The sequence below is a fragment of the Cyrtonyx montezumae genome, unplaced genomic scaffold (assembly GCF_038088225.1).
Source record: "Cyrtonyx montezumae isolate F1298 unplaced genomic scaffold, pur_monq_1.0 scaffold_14, whole genome shotgun sequence".
Taxonomy (NCBI): Eukaryota; Metazoa; Chordata; class Aves; order Galliformes; family Odontophoridae; genus Cyrtonyx; species Cyrtonyx montezumae.
Window position 1 is genome coordinate 1,278,659 of NW_027071870.1, and position 21,326 is coordinate 1,299,984.

The 21,326-nt window shown below is 43.0% G+C and overlaps 1 protein-coding gene across 2 annotated transcripts in view; it reads left to right on the plus strand.

Moving 5' to 3' along the window:
* SLC25A13 (solute carrier family 25 member 13) overlaps window positions 1-17,487 on the plus strand; it is an 89,127-nt gene extending 71,640 nt beyond the window's left edge. For both annotated transcript variants that reach the window (XM_065731265.1, XM_065731263.1), the window contains 5 exons: window positions 3,064-3,204; window positions 13,621-13,759; window positions 16,181-16,339; window positions 16,422-16,512; window positions 17,116-17,487. In XM_065731265.1, coding sequence (XP_065587337.1) covers window positions 3,064-3,204; window positions 13,621-13,759; window positions 16,181-16,339; window positions 16,422-16,512; window positions 17,116-17,305 — 720 coding nt within the window. In that variant the 3' untranslated portion in view covers window positions 17,306-17,487. The remainder of the gene's footprint in view (window positions 1-3,063; window positions 3,205-13,620; window positions 13,760-16,180; window positions 16,340-16,421; window positions 16,513-17,115) is intronic.
* Window positions 17,488-21,326: the final 3,839 nt, after the last annotated feature.

Consider the following 21,326-nt stretch of genomic DNA (forward strand, 5'->3'; position numbering starts at 1 on the left):
TGGCAACTGTTACTAGTTGCTTGTTTGAGCTTGGGGGACACACATGCAGGGCATACAATTAACCTTCTTACCTCAAATCCCCTTCTTGTAAAACTAGAGCCATTGTACTTCCCTCACAGGAGCACTGGGAGGAAATAGCCATTAATATTTATGAGACACTTGCATACTGTGATGATGAATAACGCAATAGGAGTTACCGGTCCTAGACAAGCAAGAAATCATTTCATTAGACAGTATAGTAGCCATCTCCAGTTTGCTTCCCCTCCCTTTTGAGAATAGGGAGCTGCAGTTGCCAGCGTAGATGATTAAATAACAGGGTGATAAAAGCTCCCCGCCAGGTGACTGTACTTGTTACCATTGGAAGTGCCTGTGCGCTGGCTGGTGTCAAACTGTCCTTCGTCTCTGTCACAGGGTAGGCAGGTGGTAGGGTGCCACTGAGACCTACCAAGGTAGGTTCCTACAGAGACCTTCTGACCTTCTGGGTATTGTCTGGCTTATCACCTCCAATTACTCAGCATTTCATTTTTGGTGTGTATCTTCCATCAAATTCAGAGGATGACAAAGCTTGTGCAGGGAGTTCTGGACTAATACCGAAATGGTTTCATAGAAGAGCTTCGTTGGAAATTTCCAGTGTCTTTTGTTAGAGGTCCTGTTTGAGCAACAAAATCAGTAGTATTCACATCAGCTGTTTTTGGGTTTTTGGTAATGCCTGGTGCGTACGGGTCTCGGTGTTTTAAAAATTTGAATACAGTGAGCCTGATTGTATGAGGTGGGTAAGTAATAGCATTCCCATTTTTCAAATAACAAGCTAAAACAGAGAGAGTCTTGTGTGATTTACCCAGAGCCACAAACACGTAACACTCCCAAGCATTGCCACAGCCAGGCTGGACGTGCAAACATAAACATTTGTATGTGCTAGCACTTTAAATACTTCCCACTCGTTAGAATCGAGAAATTATTTGCCTTTATTCTCTATTAAAAACAGGTCTGTTTCTGTTTCCCTTCTCTAAATATGGCATTCACTTATAAACATTTTATAGATTTTTAAATTACTCAATGTTTTGGTACATTAATAATCATCAATTAAACTTAATTTTGTTGTCATCTTTTGAGTTTTGATATGGTTTTCCCGTAGTGAAAATTAAAGAAACACTTCCCATGCAGTCATGGCACAATGAAATGCAAGAATATCACACTGAGAGAAAGTAGTTTATTTGTGCTAACGTAGATCAGTTGTTACGAGTTCTTAAATTAATGTACTTTAGAGGATGACTGCGGTGTAGCAAACTTGCAAATGAGTATTAGCACCTTGCAATTGGGATTTTATCATTTTAATAATGAAAAATGTGTGATGGCAGCGTGGGAACGCTTAATGTTTGTAATAATAAACCAAACTTAATGTTTGTAATCACATAGGAATTTATAATACATCAAAAGACCTTTCCAATATTGTTTTGATTTTGAGACTTTGCTAGGTGAATATACAAGTAAAAGAGAATGAGAGAATGTCTTTTTTTTTTTTTTTTTGAGTGCTAACTTTATATGTTTTAAGTCCAAACCTGAAGTCAGGATATGTGCCAAATAATTTATCATCCTAATTTCTGATGGCAAAAGGAATAGCAGTTTTATATGTACCAGGATTCTGGTTTGGTAAATGCAGTTAAATTAAATTATGCCAATTGGAAAGTCAAAACCAGTTGAGTTACACAAGAGCATGCTTTTTCTGGTCAAAATAGGAAACATTTGGGATATTTGGGGGGTTATGTAAAGACTTTAATTTGTAACCACACTGTGTATGCTCAGTCTAAGTGGTAGACAAGAATAGTTGTTCGTGCGATTTGCCATTTCTTCAGCACATTATTTAAACCATATTACTGTGCCTATTTTTTATTTTGAATGATAGTTGATCTGAGCAACGATTAATTCTTTTAACATTTGGATAATTTAAAAAAGATGTGCATGTGGTGTTTGCATGCTAGACATGGCTAGGTGGAAGTGCTTTTAAATACAATTTATTTTAGTCATTGCCTTCTAGAAAAAAAGAATCATTTTGTTGTGGGGTGGGTTGTCCTTTGCTTAGTCTGTGATTTCAGAGCCTAGAAAAGAGCATAGCTGCTGGGCCATGTAATTAATTAACACAAGTTAGAATGATGCTGTTGAATTTTGGCCAGATGGAGCTCCAGTGAGTATTTCTAAATTCACTTGAGTTACGTCATGTAATCTTTTTTTCTCATTACAAATGTAAGCTTGGCATCTGTTGGTTTACCAAAATGGGGTAATGCCTCGTGTCACCTGTTGTGAGTGAGCTGAACTTCAATAGAACTGGTGCAGTCTAAAATGCTTGCTACCACTGTGTTTTAAAGCTGTCTAGCTTACAAGAGCAGCTCAGCGATACGTTATCAACAAATACAGACCGACACTTTTTAAACAGTTAGCAGTTCTTGATGCATTGAATCCTTCAGTCTTTAGGCCTTTGTTACTTGGTACACAAACAGTGATATGGAGCTCAGACTCATGAAACAAACAGCATTTAGTGACACTGAAGCTAGTATTTCAGTGGGGTTTTAGAAGAGGAAAAGATATCTGCAGTTCTGGTTTTTGGAATCCATGTATTCTTTGTTTTGTGAACTTGTGCCAAAACTGAAAAAGCTTCTGCCAGACTTCTGGTCCTCAGTAGTGTGTTTTCACTAAGTGCTGGCATGATCTTCTCAGTTTCCTGGTTTCTCTTCTGCTCCATTACTTGCTTTACAGTGCTCTTGGCTTGTCAGTACTGCGTGGTGTTGGTGAATACGTTCTTGCAGCAGGAATTGAGGCAGCGTGTGTTTGAGGTACGGCAGTGTCCTGCAGTGGCTGACCTGCTTCCTCTCTGTTTCCTGACCATTCATCTTGTGTGGGGTGGATTTCTTGCCTTATGAGCAGCAGCTTATTAACTAATATTAAAATTCCCATCTGCTAATTGCTGAACTGACGGCATCAAGATTAAAAACTTCTCTTGTGAGTAACAGGACATATGTTGCAAATAATTTAACGAGTTAACATACTGCCTTCTACTTCTAATTTCAGGCTGGAGGTTCTCAAGTGATCTTTACCAATCCACTAGAAATCGTCAAGATTCGATTACAGGTGGCTGGAGAAATTACTACGGGCCCTCGAGTTAGTGCCCTCACTGTACTACGGGACTTAGGCTTCTTTGGTCTCTACAAGGTACCTTTTTGTTTATACATGAATGAAAAGCGGAGTGAGAATATTTCAGATCAGAAGATCATTTCACTGCTCTTAAAAACTTTTGAGAATGAGCGTAATTGTACTTTTTAAAAAGAATTATTTGATACATGATATTATATCTTCATTTTTTGCTCCTAATTAAGGGAAGAAACTACCTTATGATTTAAGTATGTGGCTGTTGTGAATCTTACTAAAATTTCTTTCATCTTTTCAGCAGATCTGGTGGTAAGTATTTTGATTAAGTATTAGTTTGTGTTTTCCAATGCTCTGCCTGGTGTAAAAATGGACTTATTTTCTTCTGCTTACAGTTGTGGAGCTGTGCTTTTGTGTTTCATTCAGCAGCTTTCCCAGGTGCCATTGTTAATCTGTTGGTGGGAATTAATAACGGCACTGTAACTAGTGAGGAAGTACGGGCAGTGGGAGCACAGTGTGAAAGTGAATTCCTACAGCAAGTTTCCCTTTGCTAGTTTAGAAGCTCATTTCCACAGGTATTACTGGATGACCTACTTTTATGAGTACGCTGCAAACGCTGCTCTTCTGCTTTCTCCATTACTGTTCTCACTCACATATGCATAAACATATAGAAATAAAGTTGGATTTAATGTTAGGCTGATGCACACACACAAGCACACACGGACTGCAGAAGGATTAAAAACATCTTCTGCTGAATTTTAACGGTGTATGCAAGTAGTCTAAAGGGCAGACATACTACCCTGCACTTGTAGATGAGATGGGCAAGGCATGGAAGGGTATGAAAGGTCTTGGGATACTTTGAAATAGCTGTTATGTTCAGAACAAAAAACTGTAATGCATTCCATACACCACAGAGCACCGTGTGGTGTTTCTTCAGGTTTTGCAACCTGCTCTACAGGAGAAATTTTTCACATGCTGTCTGTTTGCCCCAGTGTTTCTAGTGCAGCAGGCAGTATCCTTCCTTTTCTTACAGGTGTGCAACTGTAAACTGAAGATACTTCGATAACACCAAATAAGCCCCATCCCCCCCTCCACAATATTTAAATGTCATCCACATTTTTCATCTACAGTCCTTTTAAATCATTCTCTTAACATTACAAAGAGGAAGCCTGCCTGGGAGTAGATGTATGTATGCTTTGACCTGGTGAGAAGTAGCAGGTCTGAATAGGATTTAATGGGGAGTCGCTTTTCCCTTTAAATCGACTTGCTAATTTTTAAGGTGTTTTACTGAAGCTGATGCTATTGTGTAAACTCCTAATAAATGACATTATGGTGTTGATTCGGGTAAGCATTTACAACTGAACAGTCTGCATCCCTGAGGCTGTTCGGGAATGGAAGGCTGCTACTGACTTGTGCTTGAACTGTTCAAAATAAAACAACATGAGAAAGAATGACAAGCTAATTTACTACAGCCAGCGTTTATTCATTTGTTTTTCTTGAATACCTTCTGTTGGTTGCTCAGCAGTGTTTGCTGTATTTTTTCCATTTATAAACAGCGTTAATGTCTTAAGTCACATTACAGCTTATTTGTGATTTCTGGAGTATGTACTTCAGGACTATTTGCAAGGAATACACCTTCTGAATGCGAGCTGCTACAGCTCAGCTTTGCGCTGGGTCAGGCACTGTTTTTTAATCACAAGCTGCATAGTTTCATTGGCTCGTTCATTAAGTCTGTTCACCTCCTCAAACCCCACAAGGGTTTTTGGCTTGTTTTTACTCTTCTGTCTCTGTTTCTCAGTCTCCTTTCCCCAACCCTGCTCCATGTGTTCCTGTCCTTTCGTATGTGCGATTTGTATTTGTCACCTCCAAAAAATAGCCTGAGCAAGCAAAAATGGAAAAGAGAAATAAAGAGAATTGAATTACGTTGATTAATTTGGACAGCTTGTGCTGCTAACTAGTCAATTGGCTTTAAGTCTATGAAACAGAAATGAGGATTTTGTGTCTGTCTCAGCACCTCTGAGAACTCTTACTGTGAACTGAACTTTCATTTGCATCTTAAGGCTTTTGGTGTAGCTTTGTCATTTGCATCCTTGTGAAGATGTGTCCGATGCCTCAAATGTATTTATTGTAGTTGAACTTAAGAAGCATCAATACATATTACTGCAGAAGGGCAAGAACTGATAACTGCTTTAGAAAATAGTTTTGTTTGCGAGTCTTGAAGTTTGCTATAAGCATGATGGGCCTTTGTGTAAATATTCCCAGTGTTTAAACACTTCGGTATGTTAGCAGTGATTTAGAACCAACTGATTCACTTGGTTTTGCAACTGTTGAAAGCAAAATTCAGGCCTTTTCATTTCAGGATTTTTCATTTGAAACAGATGTTTTTAATTACCTCTTTTTTTTTTTTAACAGTCCAAAATTTAATGGAAAGACTTCATTTTTTGGTCAATAACAGAGTTTTGACTTTTTTTTCTGTTTGGCATGAATTATTTTCTGATTGTGGTTTGTTGGGTTTTCTTGTGTGTGTGTATGTTGTTTTTTGTTGTTGTTTGTTTCTTTGTTTTTGGTGGTGTAGAAAAAGCACAACTAACAAGAATTAAGTATTCCATCAGCTTTGCTTGTTTCAAGTGCATGGTATTCTCCTTGTTTGATCTGATCTATAGAAATTCTCATAAATCTGCCTTAAGAAGGGTTGACTGCAGTCTCCTACAGCAGTTTCCTCTGCTGCTCAGTATCTGAGCATGAAAAAGAGCTCGTCTGAGTGATTCACTTCTGTTTGTATTAATGGCCATTAAGGAGTGTCAGTAGAGCTGTGCCCCTGGGAAAGGTGAAGCTGGCCGCTGCCTAGAGGAGGCCGTGGGATGGGACGGTACAAGAAGCTGTACAGAGCCAGGATCTCCTGTTGCTTGCAGAATCTCCTTCAAGGTCTTGCTTTGAGGTGGAACAGAAAGGGACTTCCTCAGCCTGATGTTTGTCTGGTTGCATAGAGAGCAAAGATTGCTGGCTCCACCATACTGCCAGCAATGGAGAAAGTAGACTTGTTAGAGAGGTGAGATCAGTGGAGGGATAGCACATACTTAATAGGAAGATGGACTCCAGAAGTTGTGGTCTTATGTTGGAACTAATATTGCCATCGTGATAATTTTTCAAAATAGGAGCACAGGCATTTTTAATCATTTTTCTGTGATGAATGAGAGCTGTGCCAGTCAAGTTCATAAGCTCTGAGCAGAGCAGAAGTGTTTCCATTGCTTGTCAGTGTGAGATTGCTTCTAGGCTGAAAAGCTACAAACCTCTTAAATCAGGATTGGTCATCCAGTCTGCTGCACACTGGCTTTCCTGTTTCTCTGTATGCTTTGCTGCTGTTTTGTTTACTACGTTGCAAAGACTGCTTTAAAAATTGTTTTCCCAGTTCAGAAATAAATCACCAACTTGCTAAAATTTAGGTGAAAAATCATTGCGTCCCACACAGTAGTCAGCGTGGGAGAATGTACTTCCATTAAGTACAACTGCAGCCAGAAGATGCAAGGAGTTATGTAAGTCAGTCCTTGCTTCATGAGGCAAATGCCTGCACGTCTCAACAAGATGTGCTGTTTGTTGCTTGAATTAGTATGTTTTGTGTTAATTTCCAACCGTGAAATGCATTTTGTAGATTATAACTCCCATACTTCCCCGATACAGGTAATTTCAGTGTTCCTGTCTTTCCTTGGCAAAGTAAACCAATGCACATATAAATAAATCTTATGTCTTGTGTCAGTGGATTAATAGAGGAAGTGTTATGTAAACCTTTGCATCCAACTGAGTGAACGTTTCATTGACTATAACCCTAATTTTCACAGTATTTGAGTCTAGATGAATAGCATTTGATGATCAGTGAGAAGCTAGGTCACGGTTTTGATGTCCCTCTATATTCAGGAATTTAATATTCTTCTAGGTAATTCCTTGTTGTGTTAACATGGTGCTCTACTATGCTAGTGACAAAACAATTCATAGTAGCACTCTGTCAAATCTCTGCTCTGTGTACTGCCGTACTTTGTAGTCTTGATGTTAGAACTGATTGATTTGCGTGGAAAACCGGTCTGGAGGACATCAGGGCAACCTGACCAAGTGTTTGATGACCTTCATAGATTTTAAAAACACAACCCAGACCTTTCCTACAAGAATTGTTTTCCCAACACCTTCCCTTTAGGTAGTGAAATAAAGCAATAAATCTCTCCTTTACCTGCTGTTCTCAGAGTTGAGCACACTGAGTTCCTTCAGCCGCTGCTCCCTTTCACACCATGGACTTCCTGGCTGCCTTGACAGCCCTGCACCGGGCTTTTCTCCAGCTTGGCAATGTCTTTCTTGGTACAGGGGATCCCAGAACTGGACGCTGGACTCCAGATGCAGTCTCACCAGTGCTGAATGGAAAGGGAAAATCAGTTTGCTTGCATCCTTGCTAAGGCAATGCAGTGTGTGGCATCTTCACTGCAGACAGGCATTGCTGACCTGTTCTGTACTTGTCCATCAGCACCCTTGGGCTTTTTTTTTTGTAAATCAGCTTTCTGGCATCTCAGACTTAGCCTGTACTCCTGCAAGGCGCTATTCCAGTCCAAATAAAGGACTTTGCGTTTGCTGTTCTGAACTTCATAGCCCATTTCTCCATGCTCTGAAGGTACCTGTGAATAGCATCCTCCTTCTTCAGTTGACTGTCATCCACTGATCTGCTGAGAGTGCAGCCCACATTCCATGGATGTGGCTATGACAGTGCTACAGCAGATCATCTCAAAACCTCGCTCATAGTCACAGCATACAACATTCATTTCTGCCTTGCAGACAGGTTCATCAGCCATAGTCTGGTACATCCTTATTGGTTGTTTCTGGTATCTCCCTTCTTCATGTGCCTGGAAACAGCTTGTTTTTCTAGATTTTCCTCCTGCTCTTCTTCAAGATGGGTGTGATGTTTGTCTTTTTTTCCCAATTGTATGAATCCCCTTGACTGATTCAAACTTTTGAAGGCAGTCACCAACTCACCATGACACCAGCTATCTCAGCATCACTGGAGGTACATCATCTGCTCTCATGGATTATCTGCATGCAGATATAAATGCACTGTCTACTGTAGGTGATGTTGTGCTTTTTCAGACTTCTGTAATAGGCTTATGGAACTGAGACGACTGAGTGCAGATTTTACTAGTGAGGCAAGTAAGTAATTTCTCCCTTTTCCATGTCCTTAGTCATGAGGTGTCTTGCCTCATTGAGCAACATCCTCACAATTCTGCTAGTTGTCCTGAGCTGCTGATGCACTCATGAAAGCTTTGCATCTCTCTGGATCCAGCACCAGCTGACCCTTGGCTATTCTGACTCCATTGCTGCACGCCCAAGCAGTGTTTCTGCATTTCTCCTGGGTAGTCGACCCCCAGTTTGCCTTCCTTTTTTACCTTCTGCATCTGAGCTCTCTCGTGAGTTCCTCATTTATCCGTGCTCTTCGTTTTATCCGTAATTGCAACAGTAAGATTTGACACATAAAACTGATTAGGTTGAAACTGCTGGGTTGAATCCCCATAGTTCTTCAAAAGTAGAGAGCAACTATTTTTAATTTTTCTGCCTTTATCTGAAAGTCAGAACTGCTTGTGTAAGGAAGTATTTCAGGACACCCGGCTTCTCTGGGGAGAACTGCAGCATTTCTGCAGAAGGCATTTATTTGCTTTATTTGTCTTATTTCTGCTGGTAATTGTTGCTGTGAAAGCAGTAGGGCATGGAAGCTTAGGGGTGGTAAATTCTTCTGTAGCTGCAGATGTTCTGTAGCTGACAACTGTTCTTAAAAACATAAAGACAGTGTATCCCAGTCAGGGAAAGTATCATTTATCCCTAGCTCAAAATACTATTTGTGTTGGCAGAAGTGAGAAAAGATACATCTCATGTAATTTCTGATCACAATAGAATGAAGTGATGGTACCGAATGAGGTAATGTGTTTTGTCTTCTGACTATCTGTCACAGTAATATGCATAAGGTCCTATTAAAGTCACTGGAATTTATATTCTGTTTCCAAGGACATTTTAAAATTGCTCATTTAAATACACTTATTTTGTACAGCACAGAAACTCACATCCATAAAATATTTAAACGGAATTTTAATTGAATTCTGGAGTCATAGAATCATAGAATATCCTGAGTTGTAAGGGACCCATAGGGATCATCAAATCCAACTACTTATACAAGTGATCATTCTGGTGGATAGAGCTTTACTGCATAACATGCAGTGCCACTCCCTGATTTTGTGCAACAGTTATTTCTGTGATGCCAAAGAGATGGTAAACAATAGAGTTTAGTACATGATTCTTTGAGGAAATGACACATCACTTGTGGTAATGTTTATGATTACAATTCCTAGAAGGTATTTATCTCAGATTTGTGCCTTGGCTGATCCTGCCAGCAGAGCCTGCATTTCCAAAACCAGTCAGAAAAGCTTCCAATAGGCTCTGCCTCATTTTTTTTTTTTAATAACTTCATAAAGAGACTTCTGGAATGTTGACCTGGAAGGTGCCATCTCAGTTGACAGTACGTACCGGGTAGCTCTCACTTGGTACCTTTTGGTAACATCTGAGGTACTCCAGCTCTTCCAGTTGTGGATTTACAGCAGGGCGATACACATGAAACTGAGTAGGAAAAGGGTTGGAGTGTATTAATTTGCATCCAGCATGCTCATTTGTGACTGCATTCTCCTGCTGTTCAGAAAGTTTATTTCCAAAAGAAGCCCTTCTACCTGCTTGTCTTCAAAATGAGCCTGAATTGCTGGTGCCGCCCTTGGAATGTGTTTTATTCCTCTAACCTGATGTGCTAAATCAGTTTCAGTGTATTGGTTGGAGTAAACACACGTGAATAAAAGTGTGTAGTGGCTCTTAAGGCAATGTGGTTTTACAGCAGAAGAAGCTACGGCCCCAGAAAGCAAATGCCAGTACTATTTGCGAGCACTACAAAACCTGTTAGGTGCTGCTAGGGCTCCTATTCCAAAGGGTTAAGTCTGTAGTAAAACCCAAGAAGAATGCAAAATGATCAAGAAATGACATGCTGCCTATTGTTTGTAGCTATAGGATCAAAATAACAATTATACATGCCAAATAAATTCTAAACCTGTAAAGGAGAAAAAGAGGGGGTGGCTGTAAGTACAGGTGCCAGAAGCATTAAATAACCCTCTCAGACAAGGTGCACCACTGTTGTCTTGAATGCTGCTAGGTCCCCCAGTCTGGCATTTTTCCCCTGCACCAGACAATGTGCATTCACTGCAGGAGACTCGGGTAAGCCTGCGTCTCCCAGACCTGCCGGCTCCTTGTGCCCAGCCCGACACAGAGGTGCCTTTGTCAGTATAATTACCCTCCCCTTGTAGTAGAAGTAGTTTGTTTAGAGCCTTATTTGCAGGTAGAGCTGGTATAAGCAGGAATTAGCATGCTAAAGAACCTGCCCCGACACTGACTTGGGCTTATTTATCAGAATCGTTGACAATCTGAGGTTGGTTTTGTGTTGTTGTTGTTGTTGTTGTTGGTTTAACCTCCTTAGGTTTATTCAGTGAGATAGTATCCAAGATTAAGAGCTTTCAGGTTATTAAAGAGCTCGAAGATGGGAGCCAGGGCTGTTGCATTAGGGAGGCACACGTCCTGGTGTGTAGATCTCCCAACAATTTCATGCCTGGCAGCTCTGCACCTTGGCTGCCAGAATAAACGCGAGCGGATGATCCTTACGGCTTTCTGGGGACTGATTAAAACCCCTTTTGGCTTTCAGCACGTTGTCCACATCAAATAGGTGCGAGAAGTAAAATAAATGTTGCTTTTGCTTTTCAAGATACTGCAGCCAATCTCCCTGAGCCTTCCTAATTGGCCTAGGCTGGTTGCGGATGATTAACTTGAAGTTAAATGAGGCCTGCTTTTAAACATGCTTTCCCAGACTTTAAACAGAACGATGGGGGGAAACTTTAGACTGTTGTGATATTGGAACGGGGCCAAATCGGGTTATTATTAAAGTGGATCCAAGTTTTGATCCAGGGTTTGTTTACACTGAGCCAACTAAGTTGATGGACATCCTTTCTCTGCGTACCTGAGTGTGCGTTATTAGTGATATTAGCAATATACCATTTCTGTCCCATGGAGAAAGAGCCTTTTAATGAAGGGGGAAGAGTATTAGCAGCTCAGATTCCTGTGAGAGTTGCTTGCAGTCGGAGTACATGGATTTCCATACGTTATTTCAGCTATGCAGAGATAGGTCAGAGTATGAAAAAAATGCAGAGGAGAACGTGCACAGTGTTTAATGGCAGCATTGCAAGGAAAATAAAAGTAATGTACCCTGAGGGTAAAGGCGGCGAGGAGATTTGCTCGGAGGAAAAGTATGCTCTAAAAATAAATCCTTGAAGAAACCATCTTGGTCTGAGAATGTTTCATTAGTGAATTCCGTAATTTTTCTGTGAGGTGAATACAGTACAGACATTTGATCATTATGAAGTTGTTTTCTCATGCACAGCTGGGTAAAATCACGGTCTTTTTTCTTTTTTCTTTTTTTTTTAATGCAAAGATTAAAGGTAATTTGTAAAACAGGCTTCTGTAGGAGCACGAGGCCAGAACTCCTGTGGAATGTTGACCGCAAAAGATCCACCATCTTTTTACCCTGTAAGTGAAGTGCATGGGCTGGATGGGTAATTGTGAGAGCCCAGCCCAGCGCTGCCTTTGTTATGTGCCTGCTAACTCGGTGCAGCCTGCTGCTGTGAACGGCAGTGCTTTCGGTACCTATTTTCTTTTAGTCCTATTCATTGTATCTGAGGAAGGCCTAACAAGAGCCACTGACTCGAAGCATAAATCAAACCGGACCAGTGAAGCAACTCAGCAGCAGGAGTGCTTAACCTTGGAGTGGACTGTCAGGGATAATGGTCATTTCCCGGTCTGAGAATGTCAGGAAATAAGCTGAGAGAGGATCAGGGACAGAGAGGGGTTCCAGCAGTGTGTTTTGCCCACTGCCCTTGGCAGCCACACCTGTGCCACGCAGAGCGTCTGCCGGGTAGATCTAATGGCTGCTTGTAGATAAAATCTTCATTTTCTCCGAGGTGTTCCTTGACTGCAGACTATGCCTCTTAGCATCTCATGTGAACTGGCTGACAGAATCTGCTTTTACCAGAGTCCCTCCTGCCTCACTTTCCCAAAAGGAGTCTTTTCAGCTTTTCTGACGCTTCACAACTCTTGTGTATTCGCTGGATAACCAGCATCCAGCTTACACCAGCACTGTTTTCACTGCTGTGGCAGTACGAGCTAAACTTACAGATATGTCCAGGCATACAGTTAGATTCCATTACATTCTGTGTATATTAGCATGTCACCTGTGAAATGCCTGGTGCCAAGCCATGCTCGGGTAGGGCTGTTCACCAAAGATCTGTGGCAACAAGGGCAGCCCAGGAGGGCCCACTGAGGAACTTCAAGGAGTTTCACTGCGACTCTGCCCTGGCTTCAGAGCAAGCAGGCTTAGCCCCATCCACGAAGCATTACTGTCTGAAGCTTGAAAGACTGCACCGGTTTTCCAAAGGCACCTCCTGCTTGTGTCTGCCCACCACTCTCAGCCCTGGCTCCTTCAGGCTCTGGTGTCCTGGATCCCCATGTTGAGGAAGGGCAGCCTGCAGGTCTCTTTGCTGTTGGAGCATGGATGTTATTTGACGTTTCGTTCTGGTTGACCTGCTGCAGTGGCTTTTGGCTTTTCCTCTTGCTAGAAAAACGGTTGCTTGCTTGCTTCTACCTCCAAAGTTTTTCTTGGTTTTTCACTGTCCTCTTAAATTTCTTGTCATCTGTACTGATAACTGCGTTGGCTGTTTGTAACACTTAGCCAAATCGGTAGCAAGAGCTGAAAGTGACCTGAAAACAAACTGTATCCCAGTTCATGTGTACTTCAAAAATCACAGATAAGTCTCTCTGTTACTCCTCTGTGGAAGGGTTGGTGCTCCAGCCCCACTTTCTCCTGATACATGTTGAATTATCAATTGCAACGTCTGCATGGACGTATGTATGAAGCACTATTTTGTTTGTAGTATTTGTCTTAAGTGGGAATGAAAAGACATTGTCCCGTGACTCAGACTTGTCCTGTGACTCTTCTTCAAACATACCCTGAACTGCCTCTATAGACACAAGGCTCAAACGTCAACTACTTACTATTCTGCAAAGGTGTAACCAGAGCTTATGCCAACACACAACATTTTCTCTATTACCAATAAATGTCTACACTATTAAGGAGTGAGGGAGAACAAGTAGACAAGATAAATACAATGATAGAAATTACTGAACCAAAAAACAATACACACAACGCCGCTCAGCAGAATGAAATACATCTATCTCAGAAGATTTTGAGAGGAGAAATTGCTTTCTCTATAAGCCCTTAGTGACAAAACAGAAATTGTGGTGTTGCTCTGTTCTCTGATATTCGTTGTTCATTGTGTTAAATTTGCTCATTCTCAAAGCCTGTTCTTTTTTTCAACACAGGGTGCTAAGGCGTGTTTTTTGCGTGACATCCCCTTCTCTGCTATTTACTTCCCCTGTTACGCTCATTTGAAAGCTTCGTTTGCCAATGAAGATGGGAGAGTCAGCCCTGGAAATCTGCTCTTGGCTGGGTCAATAGCTGGTAAGTGGAACAGCTTTCTGTATGGGTTTGTGTTGCACCAGCAGTGCAGTAATTAGAGCACATTTTGCAGCCTTGTGCCCAAACAACAAAGCTGCTTTGCTACAGAAATGAGCTGAGCTTTAAAGATCCTGCAAGCTTGGGATATGTTGGATGCGTTCACGTTTAGGAGGAAAAAAGAAAGATTTCAGTGCTGATGTTTTGTCATCACGTATCATCTTTACATTACTGTGCTGATGGCTTTGGCTGGCTGAATGACTGGCAAAGTTCTTTGTTAGAATGGTTTATTAAAAGAAATCACTGAAAATAAAATCATAGCATCCGTGAAATTTTGAGATCAAAGGAATCTTGAATGTTGGTGTATGGAACCCATCAACCACGCTTGCGGAACACACTGGAAAAATGTGTGACAAAATGATGAAAATTACTTCTACCCACGGACTCCTGTGCAGTTGCATGGCTTTGTGAGGACTTCACCCTTATCAGAACAGTTTCTGAACTGGACTGGATTCCATTGTCTTGCCTGCTGCAACAGGGACTTGTGTGGAAGAAAGCATGAGGAACTGCTTTTGACTTGTGTGCTTTAAGTTGCTGATTCCTGACTATCCAGATACAAAAGAGGTGCAGAGTGTCACCTTGAGCACCTGCTTGTTCTACTCTGCTACACAGTGGATAGGAGAGCCAAGCAGTGCCACAGCAAGAACCCCACACCTTCCAGCAGTGACTCCAGCTCTAAATGTTCAGGGCCCTCTGGTACACGCTGGCCAGCTCGGATGCACAGCCACAGCCTTTGCCAGTGGGTGTTGTGTCTGCTGTGTGCATTTTCTTCCTTTTTGTTGTTGTTAGGGATGCATGCATCACAACATGCACGTCATCTGCTTGTTTTCACTGTTCACCAGATCAGCCTGTTGTGTTCTGAGGAGATAATGCTCATGTGAACAACAAGATAGCTCCTTAATTTGCTCCATCTGCTCCATGAACTTCCTTCTCCTCCCGTGCTCCCCTGTTTTACTGTCACCTCCTGCTGTGTCGTTTCTCGTTCTGATTGCACGCTCCTCAGGGCAGCAACGTGGACGTTTTTATTTGTCTGTGAAGTCTTTTGTGCTTTATACGTTGCTCTATAAACAGGATTTAAAAACCCCACAACAAACAGCAGAACTTAAAATGCAAAATATCCTCAGCAATAAGGAGTGAGGAACTAGGAGAAGGCAGTCAGTGTGCAGTAAGCAGAATCGTTTCTAAGTATGTCCTTTGGTTTTCCTTGAAAACACTGGTTGGCTTTTGAAGAACAAAAGTCCAGCTTTAAACTGAAGACTCAAACCAATGTCGTGGTGTGGGTATGGGTAAGCAAAGAGGAATTTCAACCTCTCCAGAGTTCAGAAACCTTTACTGAGTGGTAGCACTTGCCTGCCAGCCTGACCACTGTGCGAGTTCAGCGTGTGTTATTTTGGGGGGTCCAGGAGAGGAGGAGGAATTCTTTTGGAGACACGTACTCCATCTCTCTGAAGCGGTGTGCAGAAGGATGCTCCGGAGCCTGAAGCCAGACCACGCTGGTTTGGACAAACGTTGTTACAGAATTATTAAGCCTTGAAAAAAATAAATAAAAAGCAAAGGAGATTTATGCATCTACATGTGACCAAGTTGGTTTGGAACAGATGCAGAATGGAAAAGTAATAAAACCATAAGAGACACTGTCTTCTGGCTGCAGTCTCGATGCCTATTTTTTCTTTCTTCCTTTTTTTGTCTTAATTCTAAACATGGGCAGTCTCTGTTTGGGTGGGAACGATTTTAGAGATACTGCCTGTTGGTAATCTGGCATTTTTTTCTTCCAGTTGATTATCTGCTAGGTTCAATTTCAATCTTCCTCCAAGTGTTCTGCTGGAGATGTCAGCTGTGACTTTGCAGCTGAGCAATCTGCCATTCCTAATGAGAAAAATGAACCTTTTTTTAACCTTAGCTCTTGTGCCTCGCTGAGCGAGCACGGCATTGTCAGTTCTGTAACGCTGCTGTGTGGGGATCGGGGCAGTGTGTGGGTACAGGCTCTTCTAGCACAGCGTGCAGCCAGAGTGCTAGGAACCACAGCGAGGCGTGAAGAGGAAAGGGAAAGATCAACCTCACCTCCAAAAACATTGTGCCTGTTGACTATGCAAGTTTCTGGTTAGCACTGAAAAATCCAGCCTGTGCCTCCCAGCTTGACAGGAAGCATGTGATACGGATTTTCCTCTAGGAGAAGCTTTCTCTGGGCAAAGCCACGTCCACGGCGGCTGCCTCCTGTTGCTAGTTTGCCTTCCCAGCTTCTGCTCAAACCTTATGTGCCAGGTTCTGCTAATGTAAGGATGAAGGGCACGGTTCCCCTTGGGGAACTGGGGTTTGTAGTTATGTAACAGGTCAGCAATGCCAACCCCACGGTTTTTCTGTCTCTAGGCATGCCCGCAGCCTCTCTGGTGACCCCTGCAGATGTCATCAAAACAAGGCTGCAGGTTGCAGCCCGGGCAGGGCAGACCACGTACAGCGGCGTTGTGGACTGCTTTGTGAAGATCCTTCGAGAAGAAGGTCCAAAGGCTCTGTGGAAAGGAGCAGGAGGTGTGGAAAACAGCTTTGATGACTTGTTTTCATTTTGGTTTTGTTTTTCATGTCACTTAAGGACTCTTTCTTTTCTTTCAAGCTCGTGTATTTCGATCATCTCCTCAGTTTGGTGTAACCCTCGTGACTTATGAGCTACTGCAGAGATGGTTTTACGTGGACTTTGGGGGAGTGTAAGTATGTGGTGTGGGAATCTGCTGCTCTGGAATCTCCGTGTGTCTTTGTGTTCCTGGCTGTGTCACGGGCAGAATCAGGCTCGTACTATGATATACTCTTGCAAAGGTTTGTCAGTGTTATTTAAGCCACGCTACCTCTGATGGAGGATGATATTTCTCCTCTTGTATCACAGCAAGACATTACCACATTTTATGTCACCATTTTGATCTGGGGACATGCGTTAGTGTAAATGGAGGCTGTGAGAGGCTAAACAATGGGGTGGGGGTAGAACTGCTAATGTGATGCTTACCGAGTCAGGATGCACTCTGCATGAGTCCTCCTTAGTGCTGTGAAGGAGCGGGGTCCCTTACTAAGCAGGGCATATGACTTACAAAAGGATCAACAGGTGTCACCACATCCAAATACTGTTTGTTGGAAACTCAGCTCATCCTCCTTTGCAGACAGTACGTAGGGATGTGCGTATTGCTGCTTGAACACGATTACCAGACACAGCTGCAGATGTTCATGAAGCTTTGGGGACAACAGAAGTTACTTACAGAGGTCTTTGTGAATACTGCTTTCATGCTATGGAAATTAATGCTGTTATTATTATTTTGCAGGAAACCAGCCGGATCGGAGCCGGTTCCTAAATCTAGGATCACGCTCCCTGCTCCTAACCCTGACCACGTCGGCGGTTATAAATTGGCAGTTGCCACTTTTGCAGGGATTGAAAACAAGTTTGGACTTTACCTACCTCGGTTTAAGCCATCGCCACCTACCTCAAAGGCTGCTGCAGCAGTAGGACCCTAAGCTTATTGCTGTAGGCTTTTTGTTATTAGTTGGGAAAGAGCCACTTTTCTAATTGGTTAATTCTTTGGTTCCTTTAGCTTCACATCGTATAACAGTTTGGCTTCGTTTGAGTTTTAAGGCAGTTTTCATCTTAAACGTAATCATTTGTCGTCGTGCTTCCTTAACCAGATCACTGTGAAATTCTTAGCAGTCGTTTTAAGTTTGGGACCATGAATGTATCTGTCCACATCTGACATGAGCTTGTGTTGGGAAGACACTAATTTTAGGTTCCATTTATCGGGGAGGGTTGGGTGAGAGCTGTGAACCGGATCATCTTACAGACAGTGCTCCGTTGCAGATTTCCCAGGGCGGATGTCACACACTGTCACTCAAATGGAAAAAACTCAGTGGATATCACGGTGCTCAGAGCGGAGTGATTCTGACTGTACATGTAAATTGCTTATCAACTTAGTGCGTGTCTGTAGAGGTCAGCAAACACGTCCCCGGTACCTGAGTCTGCCAGTACAGCTTCAACTTTTTAACCATGCACACGCACAAGTTCAGTTTCTGGATTGTATTATGAAGCTTTTATGTGGAACATGTTTTTGTAATGGAAACCACATTTATAAATGTTTAGCCGTTGTATTACGTTACTAGTATCAAAATGCTCAAAAGAAAGTGTTATTGTCCATAGTCTTTGCACTTTATGGCAGTACTTTTGGCATTCTGCTACACGTACGAGGAAATTTCATTACTAGGTGCCTATCTTGGGTTGCTGGTGTTTGGAATTCAGTTTGTATATGCACTCTAGTAAAACGCTGCTTGTTTAAATAGCTGCAATAGAAAATTCATGCACTGTATCAATGGTACCTGCCTTAACTGCTGGCTTGTAATTGGCAAATAGGTGGTTTCAGATTCTTATTTACTTCATTGAGTCCACAGAGATTAAAATACTCTAAAAGAAAAGATTTTACTTAATTTTTTGGTGCCTTGCACAGTGTTTAGAAAATTATGTATTTATGAAGATAGTAATAAACCTTTCAAACAGATGCACACATGGTATTCTGTTATGGAAATGGGGCAGTACCTCCAAAGGCTTGTTCAACTTCGTTTATAAAGTTAGGTTAAAGACAAAGCTAACATTGGTCCATTTAGGCTATCAAGGCGTCTACAGTTTGAGAGCAGTTATCCGTGTTCCTGCGGCTGTGAAAGACATGTGGTGGTGTAGATGTCATACAAAATAATAGGCATTTTTTTCAGTCAGAAAGCAGGAATGAAGGAGGCCTTTCCGTTTGGGTTTTCATGATTGTTTTTTTCCATGCAGTCATAGAATCACAGGACAGCTTGGCCAGGGCTGGAAAGGACCTTAATTACCACTTTGTTCCAACCTTATCCCATCATGGCCAGAAACACCTTCCCCTAAATCAGGTTGCCCAGGTCCTCATCCATCCTGGCCCTGAACATCTCCAGGGATGTGGCATGCACAGCTTCTCTTGGCAGCCTGTGCCAGTGCCTCACCACCCTCTGAGTGAAGAACTTCTTCCTAACATCTATCTAAATCTCCCTTCTTTCCATTTAATGTTGTTATTCCTTGTTACTACAGGTCCTTGTTACTGCAGGTCCTTGTGTGAAGCTTTTCTGTAAGCCCCCTTTAGGTACTGGTCTCCTCAGAACCTCTTCTTCAAGCTGAACAAGCCCGTGCTTTGTCAGCCTTTCTTTATAGGAGAGGTGCTCCAGCCCTCTGAGCATCCCCGTGACCTCCTTGAGAGGCTCTGGGCTCCAGCAGCACCATGTCCTTAGGCTGTGGCCTCAGAGCCAACGCAGTGCTGCAGGTGGGGCCTCATGAGAGCAGAGCAGAGAGGGGGCACGCACCTCCCTTGCCCTGATGGTTCACAATCACAGAACTGTAGGGTTGGAAGGGACCTCCAGAGATCACTGAGTCCAACCCCCTGCCAAAGCAGCTCCCTAGCCCAGGTTGCACAGGTAGGCGTCCAGGCGGGACTGGAACATCTCCAGAGAAGGAGAGAAGGTGTTCGTACACCTGACGGTGGTGGGGGAAGATGATGATACTCACCTGCAGCTGCGCCTCCGGGAGGTGCAGAGAGCACAGGGCAGCTGTTGGCTGCAACCCCTCGGCCTCCTCTCTTCAAGTCTTCTAAAATGACACAGCTCCTTCTCTTCAGAAATGGGTAAAAAAAACACCCCTTGCATTTCTGCAAAATTCACTGGCAGTTTTGGGTAAGTCTCGTCACGAAAGTTCAGCTTTCTCAGTGGGAGCTGCTCGTGCTGGACACTGGAGATGTTAGGCAGCGTAGGAGTTGTCTTTCTGTTTAATCCACTGTTGCCTGATTTACCTTGTCAAGAATTTCCATGGGAAAGCCCAGAGCTCTGCTCTGCCGAGAGCTCCTCTGGCTGTGTGTGTGTGTGTGTGTGTGTGTGTGTGTGTGTGTGTGTGTGTGTGTGTGTGTGTGTGTGTGTGTGTGTGTGTGCTGTCAGCTTCCTCCAGACACAAAAGGATGCAAAAGTTCTGAGAAGCTTTCAGGCCAAGAAACGTTCAGATTGTCCTGAGCACAGAAGGCCCTGGGGACGATGTTGAGATGTTTGTTGTCTTTGGGATTGTGGGTGAGTTACGCAAAGCGTTGGAAGGAATTGGATAAAGTGTAACCTTGCTTGTTTCCTGCAGCCCAGCCAAGCCCCACGAGTCAGCCAAAAAGAGAAAACCCATCTAATGCTGCTGATGGGCGGCCACCTCTGTTCCTGTTTGTGCACCCAGCAGGAGCTGAGGGATCTTCTGCCTGTCCCTGGGGAATGGGCTCTGGGGAATGCCTTAAGACAGTGGGGTGCTTTAATGGCCATATAAATCATTGACTTCCTAAACAAGTTGGGCAGGTTTCTATAAACCTGCTAAAGATAGATCACCTGACAAACCGCTCTGTGTCTTCCTTAGGAGGGGACAGCCCTCCTGGGCCACTGTGTGCCAGGAGATGCCCGAAACTGAAGGTAACGTGGAGAAGTGGAAGCGAATTTGCCACTGTCAGTGCGCTGCTTACACTGAGCAGGAAACCAACTGTGGCTGAGCCCTTTCCCTTTGCACCCACGGAGCCCGTGGCCGGCCGGCCCGGTGTGCTCACACAGCAGTGCTCTGCAGGTCGGCAGAGCCCCATTTCCCAGAGCCCGGTAATGAATGTGCTGAGCGCTGCTGGCAGGGGAGGATTAACCACACTGCGACAGAACAGGCTGGATACATTTTATTGGCAACACTAGTGTCACACTCGGGAACCACAACCCTTTGTCAGACTGTTAGTGCTAACTTGCATGACAAGTATCAGTGACCGACTGTATGTGAAATATTGTTAAAGTGCCTGGAAATAATGGGCGCCTTAAAAGAGGAAAGGAAAGGAAACGCACTCCCTCCACTCAAGCCGACCTTTATAGATCTTACTAGTTGTCTGAAGCACAACTGATGTACTGGGATTGTTAGGCGGACTTGAACGTAACCTCCACGGCAGCACACAGACAATGCAGTTCTCTCATTATGCACATGCTTTAGGATCGTTTATTTTAATGCTTTCAAATAAATATGTTCCATGCAGCACACCGCAATAAATAAGGAGCAGCAACTTTCGTATAGTACATCCATTCATAATGTAAGTCACCATGTGAAACACCACATCTAAAGCCTCTGGCCCGGTCCCATACAGTGAAGCACACCACATCTGCACATAATCATATCTGGCTTCATATGGATTTAATAGGACTACGCCAGAAGGGCAATGTGAGCACAAGTTTAACCAGGGGTTCCTAGCTATTAAATACAGCTACTAAGTAGTTAAAAGGCAACAACTAAACCCATAAAGGGTTGATTTGTCTTTTCTTTCTTACTTTTCAGACAGAAATATAAAGTATGAAAATGCTCTGGATACTTTCAGCCCCGTGTAAAGCCGTGTGATTAATATGGAATGCTCTGAGCAATACTGGCACGCACGCAGGGCCCGGCAGCCACAGCGCGGCAGGGAAGGCCGCTCCTCCTGTTTTTAGGCCG